The sequence below is a fragment of the Sycon ciliatum genome, chromosome 2 (genome assembly GCF_964019385.1).
Source record: "Sycon ciliatum chromosome 2, ocSycCili1.1, whole genome shotgun sequence".
Lineage (NCBI taxonomy): Eukaryota > Metazoa > Porifera > Calcarea > Leucosolenida > Sycettidae > Sycon > Sycon ciliatum.
This window is the reverse complement of record NC_088644.1, coordinates 49080364-49099402: the sequence shown is the minus strand read 5'-3', so window position 1 is coordinate 49099402 and position 19039 is coordinate 49080364. Positions and strand designations below refer to the sequence as shown.

Here is a 19039-nt window from a genome sequence, read left to right as displayed (position 1 = left end):
AAGTGAAACTCAGGCATCGCAATGCAGATTTGTCCCAGCTTCTCCCTTGTATGTATAACTATAAGACTCTGGACTGGGGTGCATCGGACCAACCGCTCGAGCTACCATAACTAGCTCTGAGAATGCACACTTCCAGGGAGCCAGACTCCAGGCCAGGACGATGGACATGGTCCTATGACGTCATGGCGATGAGTTTTGCATGCGCACGCTCCTAGTCCCCTAGATCCTGAACTGGCGAAGACGGTTGACTTGAAATGTTGTGATTTCAGGGTGCTTGAGGTGTGCCTGGAGTGGTGAGCCCCGATATCTTCCCAGTGTGTTCCCCAAAATATTATTGTGGCCGAACCAGTCATATTATGTACTGTACAATGTCATGTAGTTGTGATCCTGAAAGGGTCCTCACTGGTCCCTGCTGCAGTAGGACTTTCAGGCTAAGTGGTCTTCGTACTAGCGACCAAGTGGTGATGACCATGCAGTAACGCAATAGCGCTCGCGATTTCGGCGTAGATCTACTAGTAACGAGATCTAGATGCCATGTTTTGTCCCCTTTTGAAGTGAGTTTATTTATTGAATTCGGTGATAATAATTTATTTTTATTTATTTTATTCTGTGGGGCCTCCTTTGCACCATGGCTGGCCTGGTAGCTCGGCCTATTTAATTTTATTTAACTCGTAGCTGTACTGATGAGGCCTTTATGGCCGAAACAGCTTGCTGTCTACCATGGTCTACAGCATTGGGTATCACGCTCCTCGGCTTTCGCCTTGTTGAGCACTCTCAGTAGGCTGCTAGCTCTAGTGCAGCTGCATCGCGCAATGCCCGCTACTTTTTGGGGGCCTCCTTTGCACCATGGCTGGTAGCTCGGCCTATTTAGCTCGCAGCTGTACTGATGAGGCCTTTATGGCCGAAACAGCTTGCTGTCTACAGCATTGGGTATACCGCTCCTCGGCTTTCGCCTTGTTGAGCACTCTCAGTAGGCTGCTCTAGTGCTGCTGCATCGCGCAATGCCCGCTATTTTTTGTAGTTTGAGCACTCTGGCGCTAGAGGGACGAGCTATCTTAAAGGGGAAGTTAAGGCAAAAATTTCACCAGTTGTAGTCTTCGGGGTGCTGAGTCGAATGGTCTTGGTCCGAGGAAGCTGAGACGCTCCCTTCCTACTTGAATCCCAATCGAACTCGCGCACTTCCACCGAAACTGGGTGACTGCGCCCTACTAGATGGGGATTTGTATGCAAAATGTCACTAAAAGCGCCATTTCGTTCTTATAAAAGCACGGATGACCGCGATTGGCCCATATGTTGTAGTCTTTGGGACGCTGAGTCGACTGGTTTTGGTCCGAAAAGGCTGCGATGCAGCGTTCCTCCTTTATTCCCAATCGAACATGGTTGAAGAAGCGGTCACGTGGTCCTGGGTGTTGAAATCACCTGGTCACCACGCCAGCAGGTGACAACTTTCACACCAAGGACGGTTCAACTCGGGTTCAACTCGAGTGACAGGACTGCACCCAAAAAAGGTCAAACAGGCTAGTAAGTTGTACCCTGCAGGCACGGTGACCAGGTGACTGGTGTACGCAGGAGCACGTGACTGCTTCTTCAACCATGTTCGATTGGGAATAAAGGAGGAACGCCGTATCGCAGCCTTTTCGGACCAAAACCAGTCGACTCAGCGTCCAAAAGACTACAACACATGGGCCAATCGCGGTCATCCGTGCTTTTATAAGAACGAAATGGCGCTTTTAGTGACATTTTGCATACAAATCCCCATCTAGCAGGGCGCAGTCACCCAGTTTCGGTGGAAGTGCGCGAGTTCGATTGGGATTCAAGTAGGAAGGGAGCGTCTCAGCTTCCTCGGACCACGACCATTCGACTCAGCACCCCGAAGACTACAACTGGTGAAATTTTAATTTTTGCCTTAACTTCCCCTTTAAAGGGGAAGTATACCCTAAAATCAAATTTTCACCAGTTGTAGTCTTCGGGGTGCTGAGTCGAATGGTCTTGGTCCGAGGAAGCTGAGACGCTCCCTTCCTACTTGAATCCCAATCGAACTCGCGCACTTCCACCGAAACTGGGTGACTGCGCCCTACTAGATGGGGATTTGTATGCAAAATGTCACTAAAAGCGCCATTTCGTTCTTATAAAAGCACGGATGACCGCGATTGGCCCATATGTTGTAGTCTTTTGGACGCTGAGTCGACTGGTTTCGGTCCGAAAAGGCTGCGATGTAGCGTTCCTCCTTTATTCCCAATCGAACATGGTTGAACAAGCGGTCACGTGCTTCTGCGTACACCAGTCACCTGGTCACCGTGCCTGCAGGGTACAACTTACTAGCCTGTTTGACCTTTTTTGGGTGCACTCCTGTCACTCGAGTTGAATTCGAGTTGAACCTTGGTGTGAAATTTGTCGCCTGCTGGCGTGGTGACCAGGTGATTTGGGCACCCAGGAGCACGTGACCGCTTGTTCAACCATGTTCGATTGGGAATAAAGGAGGAACGCTGCATCGCAGCCTTTTCGGACCAAAACCAGTCGACTCAGCGTCCAAAAGAGTACAACATATGGGCCAATCGCGGTCATCCGTGCTTTTATAAGAACGAAATGGCGCTTTTAGTGACATTTTGCATACAAATCCCCATCTAGTAGGGCGCAGTCACCCAGTTTCGGTGGAAGTGCGCGAGTTCGATTGGGATTCAAGTAGGAAGGGAGCGTCGCAGCTTCCTCGGACCAAGACCATTCGACTCAGCACCCAGAAGACTACAACTGGTGAAAATTTGATTTTAGGGTATAGAGGTTTTTCGAAAAGTGGTCACGTGCCGGTCCCGCGTGCAGGCGATGCGCCGTTTTGCGAAAAGTCGACGTTTAGAGGTAGTTTTATTATCCCAAATGCCAAAGCGCGGGAAAATTCAAATGCAAACAGCTGCATTTTGGAGACGTATTTTTTATCGACAGTCGGGCAGTCAATGCCAATTTTCTCCAGAAGAAGAGTATTCAGAGGCATTGTTGTGCATTTTCCGTTGATACTATATGTGTGCCCTAGTGTTTACATGAGTGAGGGTGGTGGTTCTGCTAAACCGTTCGCATGGCGGGCGGGTTTGTAAGAAGAAAGGCTTCAGCCATTGACGAGCGACGAGAAACCTGTCATTTCGTGCCATTTGAGTTAGCAGTAGCACCGGACAATACTGACACATGTCTGCGGCAGCAAACATAGTGTACTCACGGATCAAAAACAGCCACAATGTGTGTCACTGCGGAAACAGGCTGTAGAGGTGCATTTGCAAAGCTGCTGATTTTCGTTGTCTTTCCATGCACAGGGTACGTATCATGCCCTTGGCATGGGCCAAAGCACGAAAGCTTTAGTTGGACACCACCCACAATCTCCACGTGGGTCCCAGTGTACCTGCTGCTGCCGATGAGAACCGCCCTGTAAGCGGTTTACCCAGCCATGTGTCCTCAATATGACTGAGAATACATCAGTAATATGCCATACACATTGGAAACCTGTAAAGTTCAATCCAATTCAGACCAGAATGACTGTATTGGTTGGAAATGCATTGCACCATTCCACTGAAACGTTAACACACAAGAACAGGAAAAGGATGTAACAGAAAACGAAAGAATGTAACACAAAAGATAATCCCAAACCGTCCAGCGGAAAAGAGAACGTGGGAAGAAAAGCACTGTGGCTGGTGTAGGAAGCAAATACTGCAAATACTAGGCTGTACGGGAAGTACCAAATTATGTGGTTGTCGAGCATCTCCTCAGAGTCGACAAAGGGATAACGGAATGAGAGAGACCGACTAATTTTCGTCAAAACTGTCACAAGCCAGCAGCTGGTGATTGTTGAGGAAGGTAGTTACACCACTGACCGACACCACTGCTGTGGGTAATGATTACGTGCAGCACCTGACAGCAATAAACCAGACAAAGCAGTACAATCCCATGCAGAAGATGAAATGCTTGACGGAGTATAATAAGTAGCAGACAAACTGTTACACAATGGAGCAACATTATTTGCTAAAATGGAATAAATATAGTATTACTTTGACGAATACCCGACACATAACATTCCCGCTACAAGCATTACCAACTCTACTGTCCCTGATGCAGGAGGGACTAGTGGCACACATTCCTACTGCATACCCCAAAATAAAGAAAGGTGGCATCATGCTCATGCGAGCCAGTTGGGTACCACCCAAGCTCTGCACCGGGCTCTGTCCAGGTGCCTACACACAACCCTGGAGGACGAATGCAACCCCAAAACACGATGTAGTAAAGGGCAAGTCCTTGGACACAGCTGTCAAAGTTATCCACCAAATTGACCTACAGCAGGCCAATGTACAGTGGAGGAGAGTACCGAGAAACTAAGAATAAAGGACTTATCGTCTGTTTGTCAGACTATCTGTTCCCGGGGAAAATCGCGATTCCGCGGCCGCGTATTTTTGCGATTTTTTAAAAGACCGCGTTTTCCGCGATTTTCCCGCGTTTTTTGAACTTTTTTGTTGCGCTACACGTACACACAGTGCACTGTTCGGTTGACCGTTGTGAGCCGTTGACGTCAAGTAGAGAGTCTACGTGTAGGGCGCGCGCTCCCTAGCATACACATGACCGGCTCCCCGGTAAAATTGCCGCATATCAATAATATTCACCGCATACTTACCGCAAATTCACCGCAAATTATGCCATATTTACCTGCAAGTTGCACCGCAAACTCTGGGATTTTTCCGCGATTTTCCCTGGGGACAGGACTATCCACCCCAAACTATGATCATGAGGGTGGACAATACTGGATGGTCACAATTCCACCTCGCTCTCGTTTTCTCCCCTGGAGTGAAGCTTCACACACATACCTGTAGTACCTGTGGTGTCTACAAGAAGTAGGAACAGTCCTTCACTTACTCCACTGCTTTCTATAAAAGCCTGTCTTATGCAGAAGCCTGTTCTGAACACAAGCCTGAGTTTCAAGATATGCAACTAGCACAATAATGTGGATTTTGCATCGGCAACCATAAAAAGTTTGGTTTGACTACAAACATAATGCAACATAATGTAAATAGAGGCCTAGCCACCACACCAGCTTCTACAGAAATACGCCAGGCCAGGCTTTCATACACGACATTACAGTAAGTCATCCAGTTCGCACTCACCCACTTCAGTTGGTGCTTGCAGACGTATTAGACGCATACAGCCAGTCAAGTACGCTTGCAGGGATCTTTTCTCAACGGGGAGTAACGGCTGGCCATAATACCTACAATACATACAGAATGACAATGGTGAACATAGCAAAAGGGAAGGGCATTCAAGACCTGCAGCTCCATGTATACATGCCGAGTGTGAGCGTGGTGTCTGTGGACAAAATCGACAAAGAGGTACCCTGGCAACAAATGTAGTGCCAGGATGCCAGCAGAAGGCTACGTGGCACACCAGTCCAACATGTAAATCAACTACCATCCACTGGTCACACTAGCCCAATTGATGCAAGTACCACAGTTGAAGTTCCATGGCCATTTGCCTGCCACATGCCAATCACAACAAGCACTGAGGAAGAAACTGAGACGAAGCGACGTCAAAGCTAAACACTAACACAGACAGGCGGGTTCCACACACAGTGAAACTTCAGTATGGAGTAGTACCAAGAGTCCATGGATGGCGGTGCCGTAAAACTTACAAGTGGAATTGAGCTACACTGGAATAATTGTTGTCTCTGATTATCGCTTAATTTAAGCAACAAAATCTACTATCAACTACCCACCTCTTCAAGGTAGGGATTGTGAAGAACCAATGACCTAGTCATGGTGTGGGGCTCTGACAAACATCTTGCAGCAGTCAGACAGCCTGTCACAGGCCTGACAAAAGGCTGTGGATGCAAGACCGCTGCAGGATCATACAATGCGAGTGCAAAAGGCAAATCTGTTATGCAGGCCAGGGCTAAAATGCCACACTTTCTGTTCAACAACACCTCCGCGAGGGAAGAATGCGACAGTTCCAGTAAGCAAAAGGTTGTTTCATTTGAGGAGACTGAAAAGCAAGAAACCAGCAACGAATTGGACCAAGATTGAGTCAATGTGCACACAGGTGATGCGTGCGTGTTATCCTTTACTGGAATTATGGCATATATGCTAGAAACATGGAATGCACTACGAATTCTGACCTGAAATACACAAATATACACATCTGCCTGAGTTTCAATGAGCATGGATAGACGTGGAACACAATACTTCCACTGGAAATGGTGATATACCGGGAACACAATCCATCTGCTGCTATATGGGCGAGAAACTATTGTAACCTGGGATATTTTGAAACTTAGGTGTGATGAAATGTCACTTTCGTGGATTTTACACGTATCACAAAAATATTCTTTCATTTCGTGCCATTTGAGTTAGCAGTAGGTCTGGACATAGACATGACCAAATCTTTACACAGGTTGGTTGGGACTATCTTTCTGCTATCTCGGATATTGTGTAAGATTTGATGGAGTCCATTACTGGCTGAATACCAAAGAAGGGAGGAAATTTCTACGACTGTACTGTAAGAAAACGACGACACGAAACTTCCCAATGGCTCAATAGCTGGCCCCAAAAATATTACGGATTACTTTAGTACTTACTCAAGTCACATCGAAATCCTTATCGGCGGGCTCCAGGCTGTGGAACGCCTCCAGTGGGTCTGAATGTTCGACAACGTCAGCCATTACTTCTTCACGGAATCGTCATCTTCACCTCTGTACAAAATGAGCTGACCGGGATAATAAAAAAGGGCTTTTTTTCGCTCTGGCGCATCGACTGCGTGGGCTCAGGTGACCTTGAGTGGCAAAAAGACCGTGACCTGGTGACAGCTGCACTTTTTGGTTTGAGTTTGCACTATTCCAGTATTTCTTTGCTGATTTGACGATCAGATTCGTGCTTGTTTGTGCGTTCTTGAGAGGGTACCTGCTTGTTATGACTGCTGAAATGGAGCCTAGAGAATTTGGAAAAATCTACGGTGAGCTGGACGAAGTAGCCAAGAAGCGGTATCGCGAGAAGCTTGACCGAATTGTTTCAAATGTGTCCGATCCGTACGTCCTCTCCAAAAATTCTGCCGTGGAGTTTTTCCCGAGTATCGAGTGGCCTGATGTTTATAACTATCTTGTAAATACTCCTAGTCCGTACACCAAAGAGTCCTTGAAAGCCTACAAAAGTCTGGATGCTTATAATTTCGTAAAATCTGGCTGGGTTGGAGACGTCCTGTCGTTTCCTGCAAATGCTGACAGCACGAAATTTTTCGTGACAGCTTCGGTCAGGCATTCGCAGACTGTGTCTGCAGATAATCTGAGGCCTTGGGTAGCCGCGGAGAAGGACGGAATCGTGATTTGTGCGCATTGTAATTGCATGGCTGGCCTGGGCGAAGCGTGCTCGCACATCGCAGCTTTGCTCATGAGCTTGTCTGTCCGTACGTCCATGGCAGTAGAGCCTGCATGTACCTCCCTGCCTTGTCAGTGGATTGCCCCAAGCATGAAAACTGTGGAGTATGCTAGGGTCATTGACATTGATCTTGCTGTGCCCGACCCAAGGAAGGATAAGAATAAACAACCAAGAGCTACCAGCAGTTCCGCCAAGAGCAAGCCTGCTCCGTTTGACAATCCCACAGCTGAGGAAGTTGATGCCCTATGTGCCTCTCTGGATTCCGCCGGCTCTTGTGCGGTGCTGAGCACTATGCCTGCCTTCTCTGACCGGTACGCTCCAAAGGATCAGGACGGCTGCCCACCATACCTGGTAGACGAGCTCTACAATGACGCACTGTTGACAGCCAACTTTGCCGATGTGCTGCAGCACTGTGAAAAAGTGTTCAGCGCAATAACTGTGACTGCGGAGGAGGCAAAGGCTGTGGAGAGGCTCACAAAGGACCAGGCTACCTCCAAGCAGTGGTTTCGCTACCGTGCTGGCAGGGTAACAGCATCCCGCTTCAAAGCTGCTACGCGCACCAATCCCAGCAATCCATCCGTGTCGCTCATCAAAGCCATTTGTTATCCGGAGGCGCAAGCGTTCACAACTTCAGCCACTAAATGGGGCTGTGAGCATGAGGCCAGTGCGCGTGAGCTGTATGTAAGGAAGCAGGGGGCTGTTCACAAGGAGCTGTCTGTGACTGAGTGCGGTCTTTGCCTGTCTCCTGACTTCCCGTATCTTGGGGCAAGCCCAGATGGCTTTGTCAGTTGTGCATGCTGTGGGGCCGGTGTGCTTGAGATCAAGTGTCCCTATTCATGCCGGGACAAGGCATTCGCTGATGCTGCTGACGAGAGCAAATTCTGCTTGGAGAAGGACCCGTCTTCCTCCGGGTTGCTGCCACAGCTTCGCCTAAAGCACGACCATGCCTACTACTATCAGGTCCAGCTCCAGCTGAAGGTCTGCGCTGCCAGACACTGTGACTTCATAGTCTGGAACAAGGAAGAGCTGCACGTGGAGCGCATACTTCCTGATGCGCCGTTTATGGCTAAAGCCTTGGAGGCAGTTGTAGATTTCTACAAACTTGGAGTTCTACCGGAACTAGCCGCTAAATGGTATTCAAAGAACTTTGATAGCTTACCTGACGGACCACCAGCAGCAGCGGGCGCATCAGCCACAGTGGGTCTGCCACAGACTACATTGTCATCGCCGGGTGGTTGTTACTGTGACGGGAAAGAGGCCGGTGATGTAGCGAAGTGTGCTAATACTGATTGCACTCGCCGTTTCTTCCATGTGAAGTGCCTAGGCCTCAAGAAGAAGCCCGGTAAGAGCTGGCATTGTCCTGAATGCCGCAAGGCAGCTCGCCAGAAGAAGTCGAAAGCTTGAGGAGTGGTCCTGTTAGAATTATGTGCATGCATCCTGAAGATTGTGTTGGTGCTTCTCTCTGCTCAAGTAACTGTATCTGGCTGGACTTGTCCCCTTGTCTGTATTGTGTACGCATCACTTTGTCTGCACTGGTGTCGCGACAGTCGATTGCTTTGATTCATGCTGGCTGGCTCTTTATGATAATAGTTCCGGTGTACCAGCGCTGCAGCTAGCGTAGGCTGTGTGTGCAGCCATATGCACTTGCCTTTCACTTTTGTAAGCTCCTTCACTGCGTGTGAAAGGATGAGATTTGTTTTGTAGTTCGTGGAGTGAGTTAGCCTTTTCTCCCATGCAAGTAGCTTGGCGTGTTCTCGCTCCTTTTCCTTTGCTATAATGTATTTTGAAACTCGGGTATTGAGCCAATAATAAAAGTAGAAAGGAAAAGGACATACAGTGGTGGAGAGTTACTCTTAACTCGTTTCCATATGTCCTTTTCCTTTCTACTTTTATAATGTATTTGTAATGTATTTCAGTTTGCTGATAACAAGATGAGTTTACAGTCTTCTCTCGAGTGGTAATTATTAACAGGTCCTACCTTTCAGGAATACTGATACTGAGGTATTGTGCAGCATTCACTGGTCATGCCTGTTCTTCATTTCACAGTCTGCCGTATGGTATGTACGTTGCTCAAGTCTACCCCTGACGATGCCGTCATCCTGCAACTTGTACAGTTACATTGTATACGCATGACGTCGCTGGATATCTTGTGTATGGAGTATGGCATAAACTAGTTTTCTAATTTTGAGGTATTCAAATCGTATGTCAGTAGCGATTACACTGTTGTACCTCATCAATCACATTCTGTATAATTATTGTGTGAACCAGTGTCTTCTTTTAAACCAAGATCCTCTCCATAGTGAAAGCCATTGGACCACCACTCAGACTTTGTTGTGCCTGTGAAAGGCAATTGCGGCAACAAGAGAGATACACTAAACTCCCAATTTGGCTGAGTTTGACTCCTGGGAAAGGGAATGGAACCCCAGCATTGAAGTGGATTTACACCCAAAGCTCATCCACAACCGAACAAGTTCAACTTGTCTGGGTGCCGATAGTGTTAGTTTATATGCAAATATTGAAGTTCACATTGCCGAACACAAAGACAGTTTCATTAATCATGGTGTACAGCTATTTTCCATTTGATGCTATTAAAAAAATAAAACAATACATTCACAGTTCAGCGCATAGCCGGCCAGTTCAGGCATCCAATGGACATTGAAACAGGGTGCCACCAGACATAGGCAAAATAACTGACACTCGTTGATATGGCAAGCAGAGCTGACATTGCAGGACCATGGTGGCATGATGAGTTTCATGACCAAGATAATAACGGCAACGTGTATAATGAGCAGAGTACCACAATGCATAAACCCGTTGCAGCAAATCACAATCATCTACAAACTACTATCACAGTGCTCAGTTGAGCGGCACAACAGATTTGCAGCAATTGCACAAAGCACAGCACACACTAACAATACGATCAATCATGGACTCCTTCTCATCCGTATCATGCTTCAATAGGGTGATAGGCAGGGTTGACTGCAAGATGGTATACTTCTGCCGAAGCAGGCCGATCACCCTCTCAACGTGGATACGCACATTCGCGATTTGGCGTGACTGCTCGAGCTCCTGCCTTCTCAGCTGCTTCTTCCCCCTGGTGAAGGAAGGGATGACTAGTTTGGCACAGTACATGCCAACGCTGTCTTCGATAGTAAATCCACGATCCGCCATGACTTGATCTCCCGGATTGAGGAGCTTCAATAGGCCACAGTTCTCCGTCAAATGCTTGTCAGGTGTTCGTCCGCCCCAAGCCTTGGAGATGAAGGATATGGAGCCTTGGGGTGTGACAGCAACCAAAAACTTGACAGTGTTGTGGGATTTGTAATGTGAAAAGGTGAGAGCTCTAGCCATAAGATTACGTGGCCTCTCCATAAATACCTCGAAACAGTCGATTATGCAGACGCAGCGACCGAACTGTCCGCGGAAGCTCCTCGGCATGGTCTTCTCCAGGTCACCATGGTTTGGCCAGCGGATAAGTGGGCGTAGCCGGACGAACATCACTTGAATCCACTTCTCAAATATCTTTGTGACAGTGGCCGGACTGATGCCAAAGCGGTAAGCCAAGTCCTGATGCGCGAGGTTCAGTCTAAGTTTCATGAGCACGAGGATGAATTGTTGGAAGAGGGACAACTTGCTATGACCATGGGCAGAGAGAGGCTTTGACACATAAGAGAAGACAGTTGACAGGATTTTCACATCAGGCAGGCCAGTGTAGTAATGGACTTTGGCAGGGTCATTTTTGAAATTATCTTCAGTGTACCCATAAGACGGCTGCTTCAGCTTCAAGGTGGCGTTCTCCAGCTCCAACTCCGTCACTCGGGCCTGCAGTTTCGCTACTGATGCCTTCAACTGCTCCTTTTCACTCTCCAAATCGTGAAGCTTGCCCATGGTGAGATCTGTTTGGCAAGATTTTGAAGTGGACGCGGATTCAGCAGGATCAGGAGTAGGAGTTGCTGCAGTCGATTCCACAGCCTTTGTAGCGCTTTGATCAGCAAACAAACGAGTCCGCTTTGCACGCCGGTGGTAAGCCTCCAACTCCTCCTGCATTTTCCTCTTGACTGGGGACCGTACAAACGTAAACACACGTGGCACATAGTCTGGTGACAAAGGCTCATCACTCTTCGCCCCGCCGATAAAATGCGCTCCACATAACCAGCTGTGCTTTCCTGGTGTCCAGTTCTCCCTTCGCAGAGCAGTTATCCACTTTTCCCTGCGCTCAGGTTCACTTTCTTCAGTGGGCAATCTTGTCCAACCTTTGTCGCCCTTTTTGAATCGTCTCGTACAGCCAACAGCCGAGCAGCTCTTCCCCATTTCGACCTTGATCAATATCGGTTACACAAACAAAGCGCTAAAGATAAACCTGAAGATCAAGCGTAAAGCGAAAATGGCCAGTGTGGACTGAGTGGATAGCAAAGAAAGACGACAAGCCGTCAACAAAATAAATAAAATTGTATTTGGCGTTCAATCTCGATCTCACTCGATCTCATCTTTTGCCACTCAACACGCCAGCAGCTGCGCCGCGTGGGGGCGTGTGACGTCATTCGAAAAACCTCTATACTTCCCCTTTAATGTCTGTGGGGCCTCCTTTGCACCATGGCTGGTAGCTCGGCCTATTTGGCTCGTAGCTGTACTGATGAGGCCTTTATGGCCGAAACAGCTTGCTGTCTACAGCATTTGGTATCACGCTCCTCGGCTTTCGCCTTGTTGAGCACTCTCAGTAGGCTGCTCTAGTGCTGCTGCATCGCGCCATGCCCGCTACTTTTTGTAGTTTGAGCACTCTGTCGCTAGAGCGACGAGCTATCCTAATGAGTAATGTCTGTGGGGCCTCCTTTCAACCTTTGCACCATGGCTGGTAGCTCGGCCTATCACTACAGGTGTGAAACGACGTTAGTAGCGTCCTCTTTCAAGGTGCGTGCAAGTGCACTCGCATCCACACTCGCAAGAACAGCCAGCGTGAAACGTGACTTTTGAGTGCCAGGTCTTGAAATTACCCCAAGCTCTGCAAGCAGCTTCCAAATCTATGTCGGCATCGCCGGAGTCTTCGCTCTGGAGCACCAGAGCCGGTGGCGGTGTGGCGGCGATATTTCTTGTACTGCTCCCTGGCGTTGGTACGTAGGTTGTCCAGCTTGTTGTGAACAATCGGCACTGTGATCTCATTCTGAAATTTATCGCCATACAGCTCGCGGCCGAAAAAATTCAACTTCACGGCAATCTCCTTCACCGACCGCTTTTTCATCGTCCCATTGCTCGCTTTCTGTTCTGCAGCCCACAGCTCAATGAGCTTTCCTTCCAGCTCTTCACAGAACACAACCCTCGGCATTTTCTCAAGATACTTCAACAAATACTTCAACAACTACATGTACATGTACCTACTTGCGAAACCCGGAAAAGCTACTTGAAAGTATAAAGTGGCCTTGTATCGGGGTTCGGAAGTTGCTGATTACGTTCAAGCGACTTTTTCACTTTCGCGCCGTTTCCCACGGTTCTCCATGACAACTTACAAGGAAAAGTGACTTGTACGCGGTTTTTGTTGTAGTGTGGATACCGCCTAAGGGCCCTTAGCTCGTAGCTTGCTGTACTGATGAGGCCTTTATGTAAATTATGGCCGAAACAGCTTGCTGTCTACAGCATTGGGTATCACGCTCCTCGGATTTCGCCTTGTTGAGCACTCTCAGTAGGCTGCTCTATTGCTGCTGCATCGCGCAATGTCAGCTACTTTTTGTAGTTAGAGCACTCTGGCGCTAGAGCGACGAGCTATCCTAATGTCTGTGGGGCCTCCTTTGCACCTTGGCTGGTAGCTCGGCCTATTTAGCTCGTAGCTGTACTGATGAGGCCTTTAGGGCCGAAACAGCTTGCTGTCTAGTCTACAGCATTGGGTATCACGCTCCTCAGATTTCGCCTTGTTGAGCACTCTCAGTAGGCTGCTCTAGTGCTGCTGCATCGCGCAATGCCCGCTTCTTTTTGTAGTTTGAGCACTCTGGCGCTAGAGCGACGAGCTATCTTTTAAAGGGGAAGTCCGGTGAATTTTTTTTAATTTCAGGGTCGGTAGAGTTTCGGGCGCTGAGTCGAATGGTGTTGGTCCCACGCGTCTCCGACAAAGCGTTCTCGAGATATTTCCGTTTGAAAAACTGAGTTTCCATGACGTCATGCGGCCGCGCCACACCCTCCGCAACGTCATAGCGTGCAGCTAGGTCAAAAGGAGTGTGTGAAAGCAATAGTGTCAGTGCTATTTCAAATGATTTGGCGACTGATATTAGGTGGTGCAAGCGACCCCGAAGACCTACCGTATTTCCACAAATAGTAGGCCGGTCTACTATTTGTTCAACCTCGTCCAAACCCGGCCTTATAATCGAGGACGGTCTTGTATTCGAGGACTGTCTTTTATTCTTTCAACCCAGTTTGACCCCGGTCTTCTATTTCTTGCCACACAGTTTTACCCCCGTTCTTCCATTTTCTTCTACACAGTTTGAGCTATCATGAGCACGGTCTTCTATTTTTCCCACAGTTTGAGCACGGTCTTCTATTTTTAACACAAGAACAAAGACTCATTTAGTAGGCCCGGTCTTCTAATAGGAGACGGTCTTTTATTTTTTCAATCGCCCACTGCCCCGGCCTTGTATACGAGGAAGGCGTTGTATACGAGGACGGCCTTTTTTTGCGGAAATACGGTAACTCCTTGTGAGAGTGAGGATGCAGCCATGGCTGACCTTCATGAGTTTGGTCTGGGGCTGAGAACCTCGGTATTCAGCTGAAGAAATGGCCGCGCGGGCCGGTCAAGAGTGAGCGCTACTGAGTTTCCGACTGATGAAGAAGCGGCAGCTATTGCAGACGAGGCTGATATAATTATCAGATCGCTGGAGAGCAGGGTCGCCAAAATGGAGAAGAGTGATGTGAGTGCTCTAAATGTTGTTCCATACCGATTCGCTTAGACTCCAGTAGCCTGCCACATAGGCCCATTGGGTAATGATGTCATGCGTACGCGACCAACCTGGAAAGTGCGGAGTTGTGGGCAGAAGCAAACCTCGGCCGTGTCAGCTGCTTCTGCAAGGAACACTTTTCGTAGTCTTTTGTTTGTCGGAGATGGAGGCGCAGGCTGTGAAGCTCTCCGAGGACGATGTGCCTGGAGCATCGTTAGGTCGGAATCCTGATGGCTCTCAACGCTTGGCAAGTCAACTTTCCGTGAAAGAATTGAAGCGTTGGCTAGCTTGCCGTAATGCTCGTCGATTGGGAACGAAACCTGAATTGCTGAAAAGGTGAGATTTGTGCTGGGATTTTTCTTTAGACTTAATTGCAAGACGGTATGGTAATACATGTGGTGAGTAGAACCGGGAAGTAACATTGTTTGGGTTTTACGTCACTTCGCCTTTAGTTAGGAATTATCCCACATATCCTCCCATAATCATTATTTTCCTTTTTCGGTTGTCAATGTTTTCAATTTATTTCGTTGTTTGGGTGTTGTTCTCTTTGTTCAACAGAGTTGAGGACTACATACGGGGGCTTGGCACATGAAATTGTTGACCCTGATGGTGGTGCAAACATTGCTGCTAAAGCTGAGCGTCTGAAGTCCGCAGGTGTCGTGCACCCCAATCTAAGAAGTGTCCCCCCATTCCCCACCGAGGGATGGAAGGATAATCTAAGTCAGCTGCCATCATTCTCATTCCGAACCCTGTATGTGCATTCCACAGAGCGGACGGTCCAGGAAGTCATCAGTGGGCAAGAGATTGCAAGAGGTGACGACACTGCTGCTATTCCTGCTACTTCACATGCCAGTGATTTTGCTGTGCTGTCGCTGCTGATAGTGCTGTAGCTGCTGATAGTGCTGTCGTTGCTGATAGTGCTGCCGCTGCTGATAGTACTCTCGCTGCTGAAGTTGATGACGAATGGGAGGATGATGACGGGGAGGATGACGAGGAGGTTGGTGATTCAGGCACAGCCGAGTACAGCTCGTTCCGTGGAATAGACAAAGGGTACGCGATAACTGTGTATACTTAGTTATGGCAAATGAAAATGAATTTGAGAAATTGATCACTATATCCGGTATATTACTACAGACCACCCTTTTCAGGTGATCTACGGATATTTCCCCTAGTTTGAGGGGATTATGGCTCATAATCCTCTCAAACCAGGGCATCTCATATCCACAGGAAATCCTGTGGATCCCCTCGGACGGTGGGTCGGACCCAGTCCTTCTACCAGCATAACCAAGAGAGCTAGCTACCTTGGCTGCTGCTTGAATATGCAAGAATGGGCCTTCCAGATAAGGTCTAAAAAGGAGAAGTGGCTATAGTTGTCAAAAGAAAAGCATATTGGTGAAACAAAACTAGGGAAGTGGCAATCTTTCTATCAGCAACAAACAAGAGCATCTTAATTTGCAACATGCTACATGAACCGGGTGTGCCGAACACCGGTAACCATAGAGACACACCACACTCTCATATAGATACTGGTTATAAATAGACCGAGTAAGGAAAATAATCCAATAGCCTATGGAGAGTATATGTAAATGAAATTGAGTCAATGACAACAAATGCTCGTCCAGCACACGAGTTGTCATAGAAACATTGAACGAAATGACAAAGACGCATAGTAATGAGCATCGCCGTTCAATGCAAACTTTGGTTTCTAGTGCAGTGTTTGGGAAATTCCTTCTTCCACAGACCTGAAAGATAAATCTTTGCAGCAGTTAGCCTACTACTAACTCAATGTCATTGGTTCTACATGTACGTGTAGATGTACCCATTCACGCTCTACTGGTCTTGTCAAATTTGTTCCACACGATCACAAACAATCCATCTTATTTCGGATACTCTTACACCATTTGACTGAGCCATGGGACGGACGTCAGTGTCTGACAATTCTTCATTGTAGTCTTTGATTTGTAGGGAATAAATCGCCTCCACGCCGGTAGGTGACAGACGAACAGAGCACATCAAATTATTTTCAAATAATTACAATATCTACTATTTCGTCGTCTTCACTTGATCGCTATCAGTATCGCTTTTCCTCACGGTCTTGTCAGCTACCAACAATCAGCAGAGTTCACGAGGCTTCGTCTTGGGAGACAAACCAAAGAAAGTGTGTGACAATCCGCATTCGCCTCAGTCAAACCAATAAGTGGATCAAAACCGGGAGAGGCGACGAACAAACGACTATATCAGAACTACCGGTACTTCGCGTTCGGTGTTCCGTTCGCAGTGCACTGGTTCATGCTTTTTCACCGTGGGGATGCAGCGCTGCTGATCACCCGAAAAGTGTTGTCTATACAGGATATTGCATAGTGTCCGCGAGGATTGTTTTTCATAATCTCCGCGGCGCTGCGCGCCTTGGGGATTTGAAAAATTATCCCCTCGGAACCGTGCAATATCCTATGCATAGCCTCCAACCTTATATAGGCGATACGTACTGTACTTGTGCGTAATGACTGGATACAGTGGTGTGGCAGACGATGGAGCACGCACTTAGCATCGGGTTGCTCGGTCAGGACTTGCGCATGGACAGTCTAGTAGTACTAGTAGTCACAGGCGGTCAGTAGATCTACAGCGTGCATACAGCATCAGGTCCGTCGGTCAGAACGGTAGCACAGACCATGCAGACAGTCAGGATACCTTGCATAAGGGTGGTCGGTCAGGAAATGCAAAGAGGCCACATCGATCATCATGTTGAGTTGACGCACTTCGCTTTGGCGACGACTGCCACGAGCAACTGTATTCACACTGCGGAACGGAAAGCCGGAACTCAATTTTTAAAACTGCACATTGTCTGACAGTTTCTCGAGATCTGTTCTTGCTGGTCTACTATCAACACTGAGATAAACTCGAGGAGCTGCCGCTAAAGGCGTACCTTATGTAGCCATTTCGAATATTTCCAGGAAATACATGTAGCATAGACTATAGTACCAGGGTCGGCTACAGCAGTCGAAAGATAGGTACGCTTCCTGAACAATAAAAGCGGAGTCGATCTGCCAATGCTGGGTGCCGCGAGATGGAACGGGACACATACATGTATCTGAGGCTAACAGCCATGGTTGTCTTGTGTGTCGCCACGCTCCCGCAAGACAGTTACTGCCAGGACGAGCCGGAACTGAAGCTGCCCGATCCGTTCGATGCTGACAGTGGGCAGGAAGAGGAACAGCATGGAGCTTCGACCCATGACGATGATGGATTGACTACGTCAAATCTCACGTAACATGGTGAGAAAGGAACGTTCGATGTTAGATTATGGTTTGCAGTATGTAGTTGTGTGTCCTTTGTCGGAATATCTGGGCTCTAGCCAGGGAGTAGTATTGTACTTAGTAACTACTCGTGCTGCGGTGCATGCCTGGCTCTAGCACCTGGTTTGCTGCATACATCTGGTGGATGTAATTGAAGCTTGTTTTTCATCGCAACAAGGAGGTCTAGCTGAAGACACATTGAGTTACTTTATAGGTTTAGTGCAACACTCATCAGGAATCACCTTCCTACTAAAGAACAAATGAGAACAAAATTAATAAAGTCTGAAGAAAATGTTGAACGGTCTCTGCTGGGATCATGATTTGTTGATCTAGCTGCTGGTTGGACTTTTGGATGCTCTGGTTGGAGGAAGAAGCTTGCTTGGCTGCTGAGTTGCTTGGTTGCTGTTTGGTCTGGAGCTGACTGGGGCTGCTGTTATATCTTCAGGTTGGCTGAGTTGGCAGTGTCCTGCCATTGGATGAAGTCCTGGTCCAGGTCTGGTCTAATCCTTACCGCTAGGGCTGGCGCTAGGGCTGGGTTGTGCGTTGCGTTTAACTGGATTACCTACATCGCTACATCGCTGCATCACGCGCTGGAGTGGAGTGCTCGCGCCTCTGTTCACACTGCTGGCTTGTCTTTACGACGCTATTTTCGAGACTTGCTACGGCCGTGTCTGGGGTAATCTGGTGCAGGATGAGCCTGGGTGACGTCGTAGACTTGGCCATTCTCACTTTCGAGGAACTGCGAGGTTTAGCTCGGCGGCATAGCATTGATGGCCTGGACAGTATGGCTCGCGCGGAGGTGGTCGGGAAACTTCGCGAGGCTGGTGTGGGTGTGTTACACTCATCAGCTGCTGGGGTCGTTGAGCGTTTGGATGAGATGATGCGGATTGTCGCTAGCATCAGTGACGAGTTGGCAGCGCTGAGACACGACCGGGGGCGGGAGATAAAGGCTGCAGAGGAGAAGGGAGTCCCCTTACTAGAGGTTGAAGTTCCACCGCCTGCTGCTGACAGCGTCGGGACGTACAGTGCGGCAGTACAGTCGTCACCATGGCCACAGGTACGTGATCGGGACAACGTACTGGGACGCCCCAGAACGAGTCGCACTACGCGATACCAAAATCACCCAGGCACTCAGGTCACGTCACATGTCACAGTACCCACGTCAACGACACGATCCACAGCACCCTCCTCCGGATCTAAGACTGCCGTCACATCCTACTATCAGCGCCCACCAAAACAATCAACAACCCTACGAGCGGCATCCAGAACAAAATGCAAAGCCCTTTATGTGGGAAACGTCCACCCTGGATGTTCTGCGGAGAGCATTGAGAAGTGGTGTAGCGACTTGGGAGTCTCCGTAATAAAATGTTCAGTTTCGGAAACGAAGTACTTCGGACTGGCTTTTGCCCACGTGGTTCTCCCGGAATCCGACCTTGAACGA

General features: G+C 48.3%; 1 protein-coding gene and 1 long non-coding RNA gene across 2 annotated transcripts; both read right to left on the bottom strand.

Moving 5' to 3' along the window:
• Window positions 1–3524: 3524 nt before the first annotated feature.
• Window positions 3525–6773, bottom strand: LOC135810332 (uncharacterized). The gene is made up of 4 exons (XR_010552316.1): window positions 6596–6773; window positions 5738–5859; window positions 5133–5233; window positions 3525–3891 (listed from the first exon to the last, which is right to left on the bottom strand). It is a non-coding gene; the product is annotated as an uncharacterized LOC135810332 (long non-coding RNA).
• A 3095-nt stretch (window positions 6774–9868) lies between these two features.
• LOC135810331 (uncharacterized) lies at window positions 9869–11913 on the bottom strand. Its single transcript, XM_065323819.1, has one exon. The coding sequence runs from the start codon at window positions 11697–11699 to the stop codon at window positions 10245–10247; it is 1455 nt and encodes a 484-aa protein (XP_065179891.1). The 5' UTR covers window positions 11700–11913; the 3' UTR covers window positions 9869–10244.
• Window positions 11914–19039: the final 7126 nt, after the last annotated feature.

What these genes read in the sequence shown, in the direction of transcription:
- LOC135810331 (XM_065323819.1), bottom strand. Translation starts at nt 11,699, where the DNA reads ATGGGGAAGAGCTGCTCGGCTGTTGGCTGTACGAGACGATTCAAAAAG.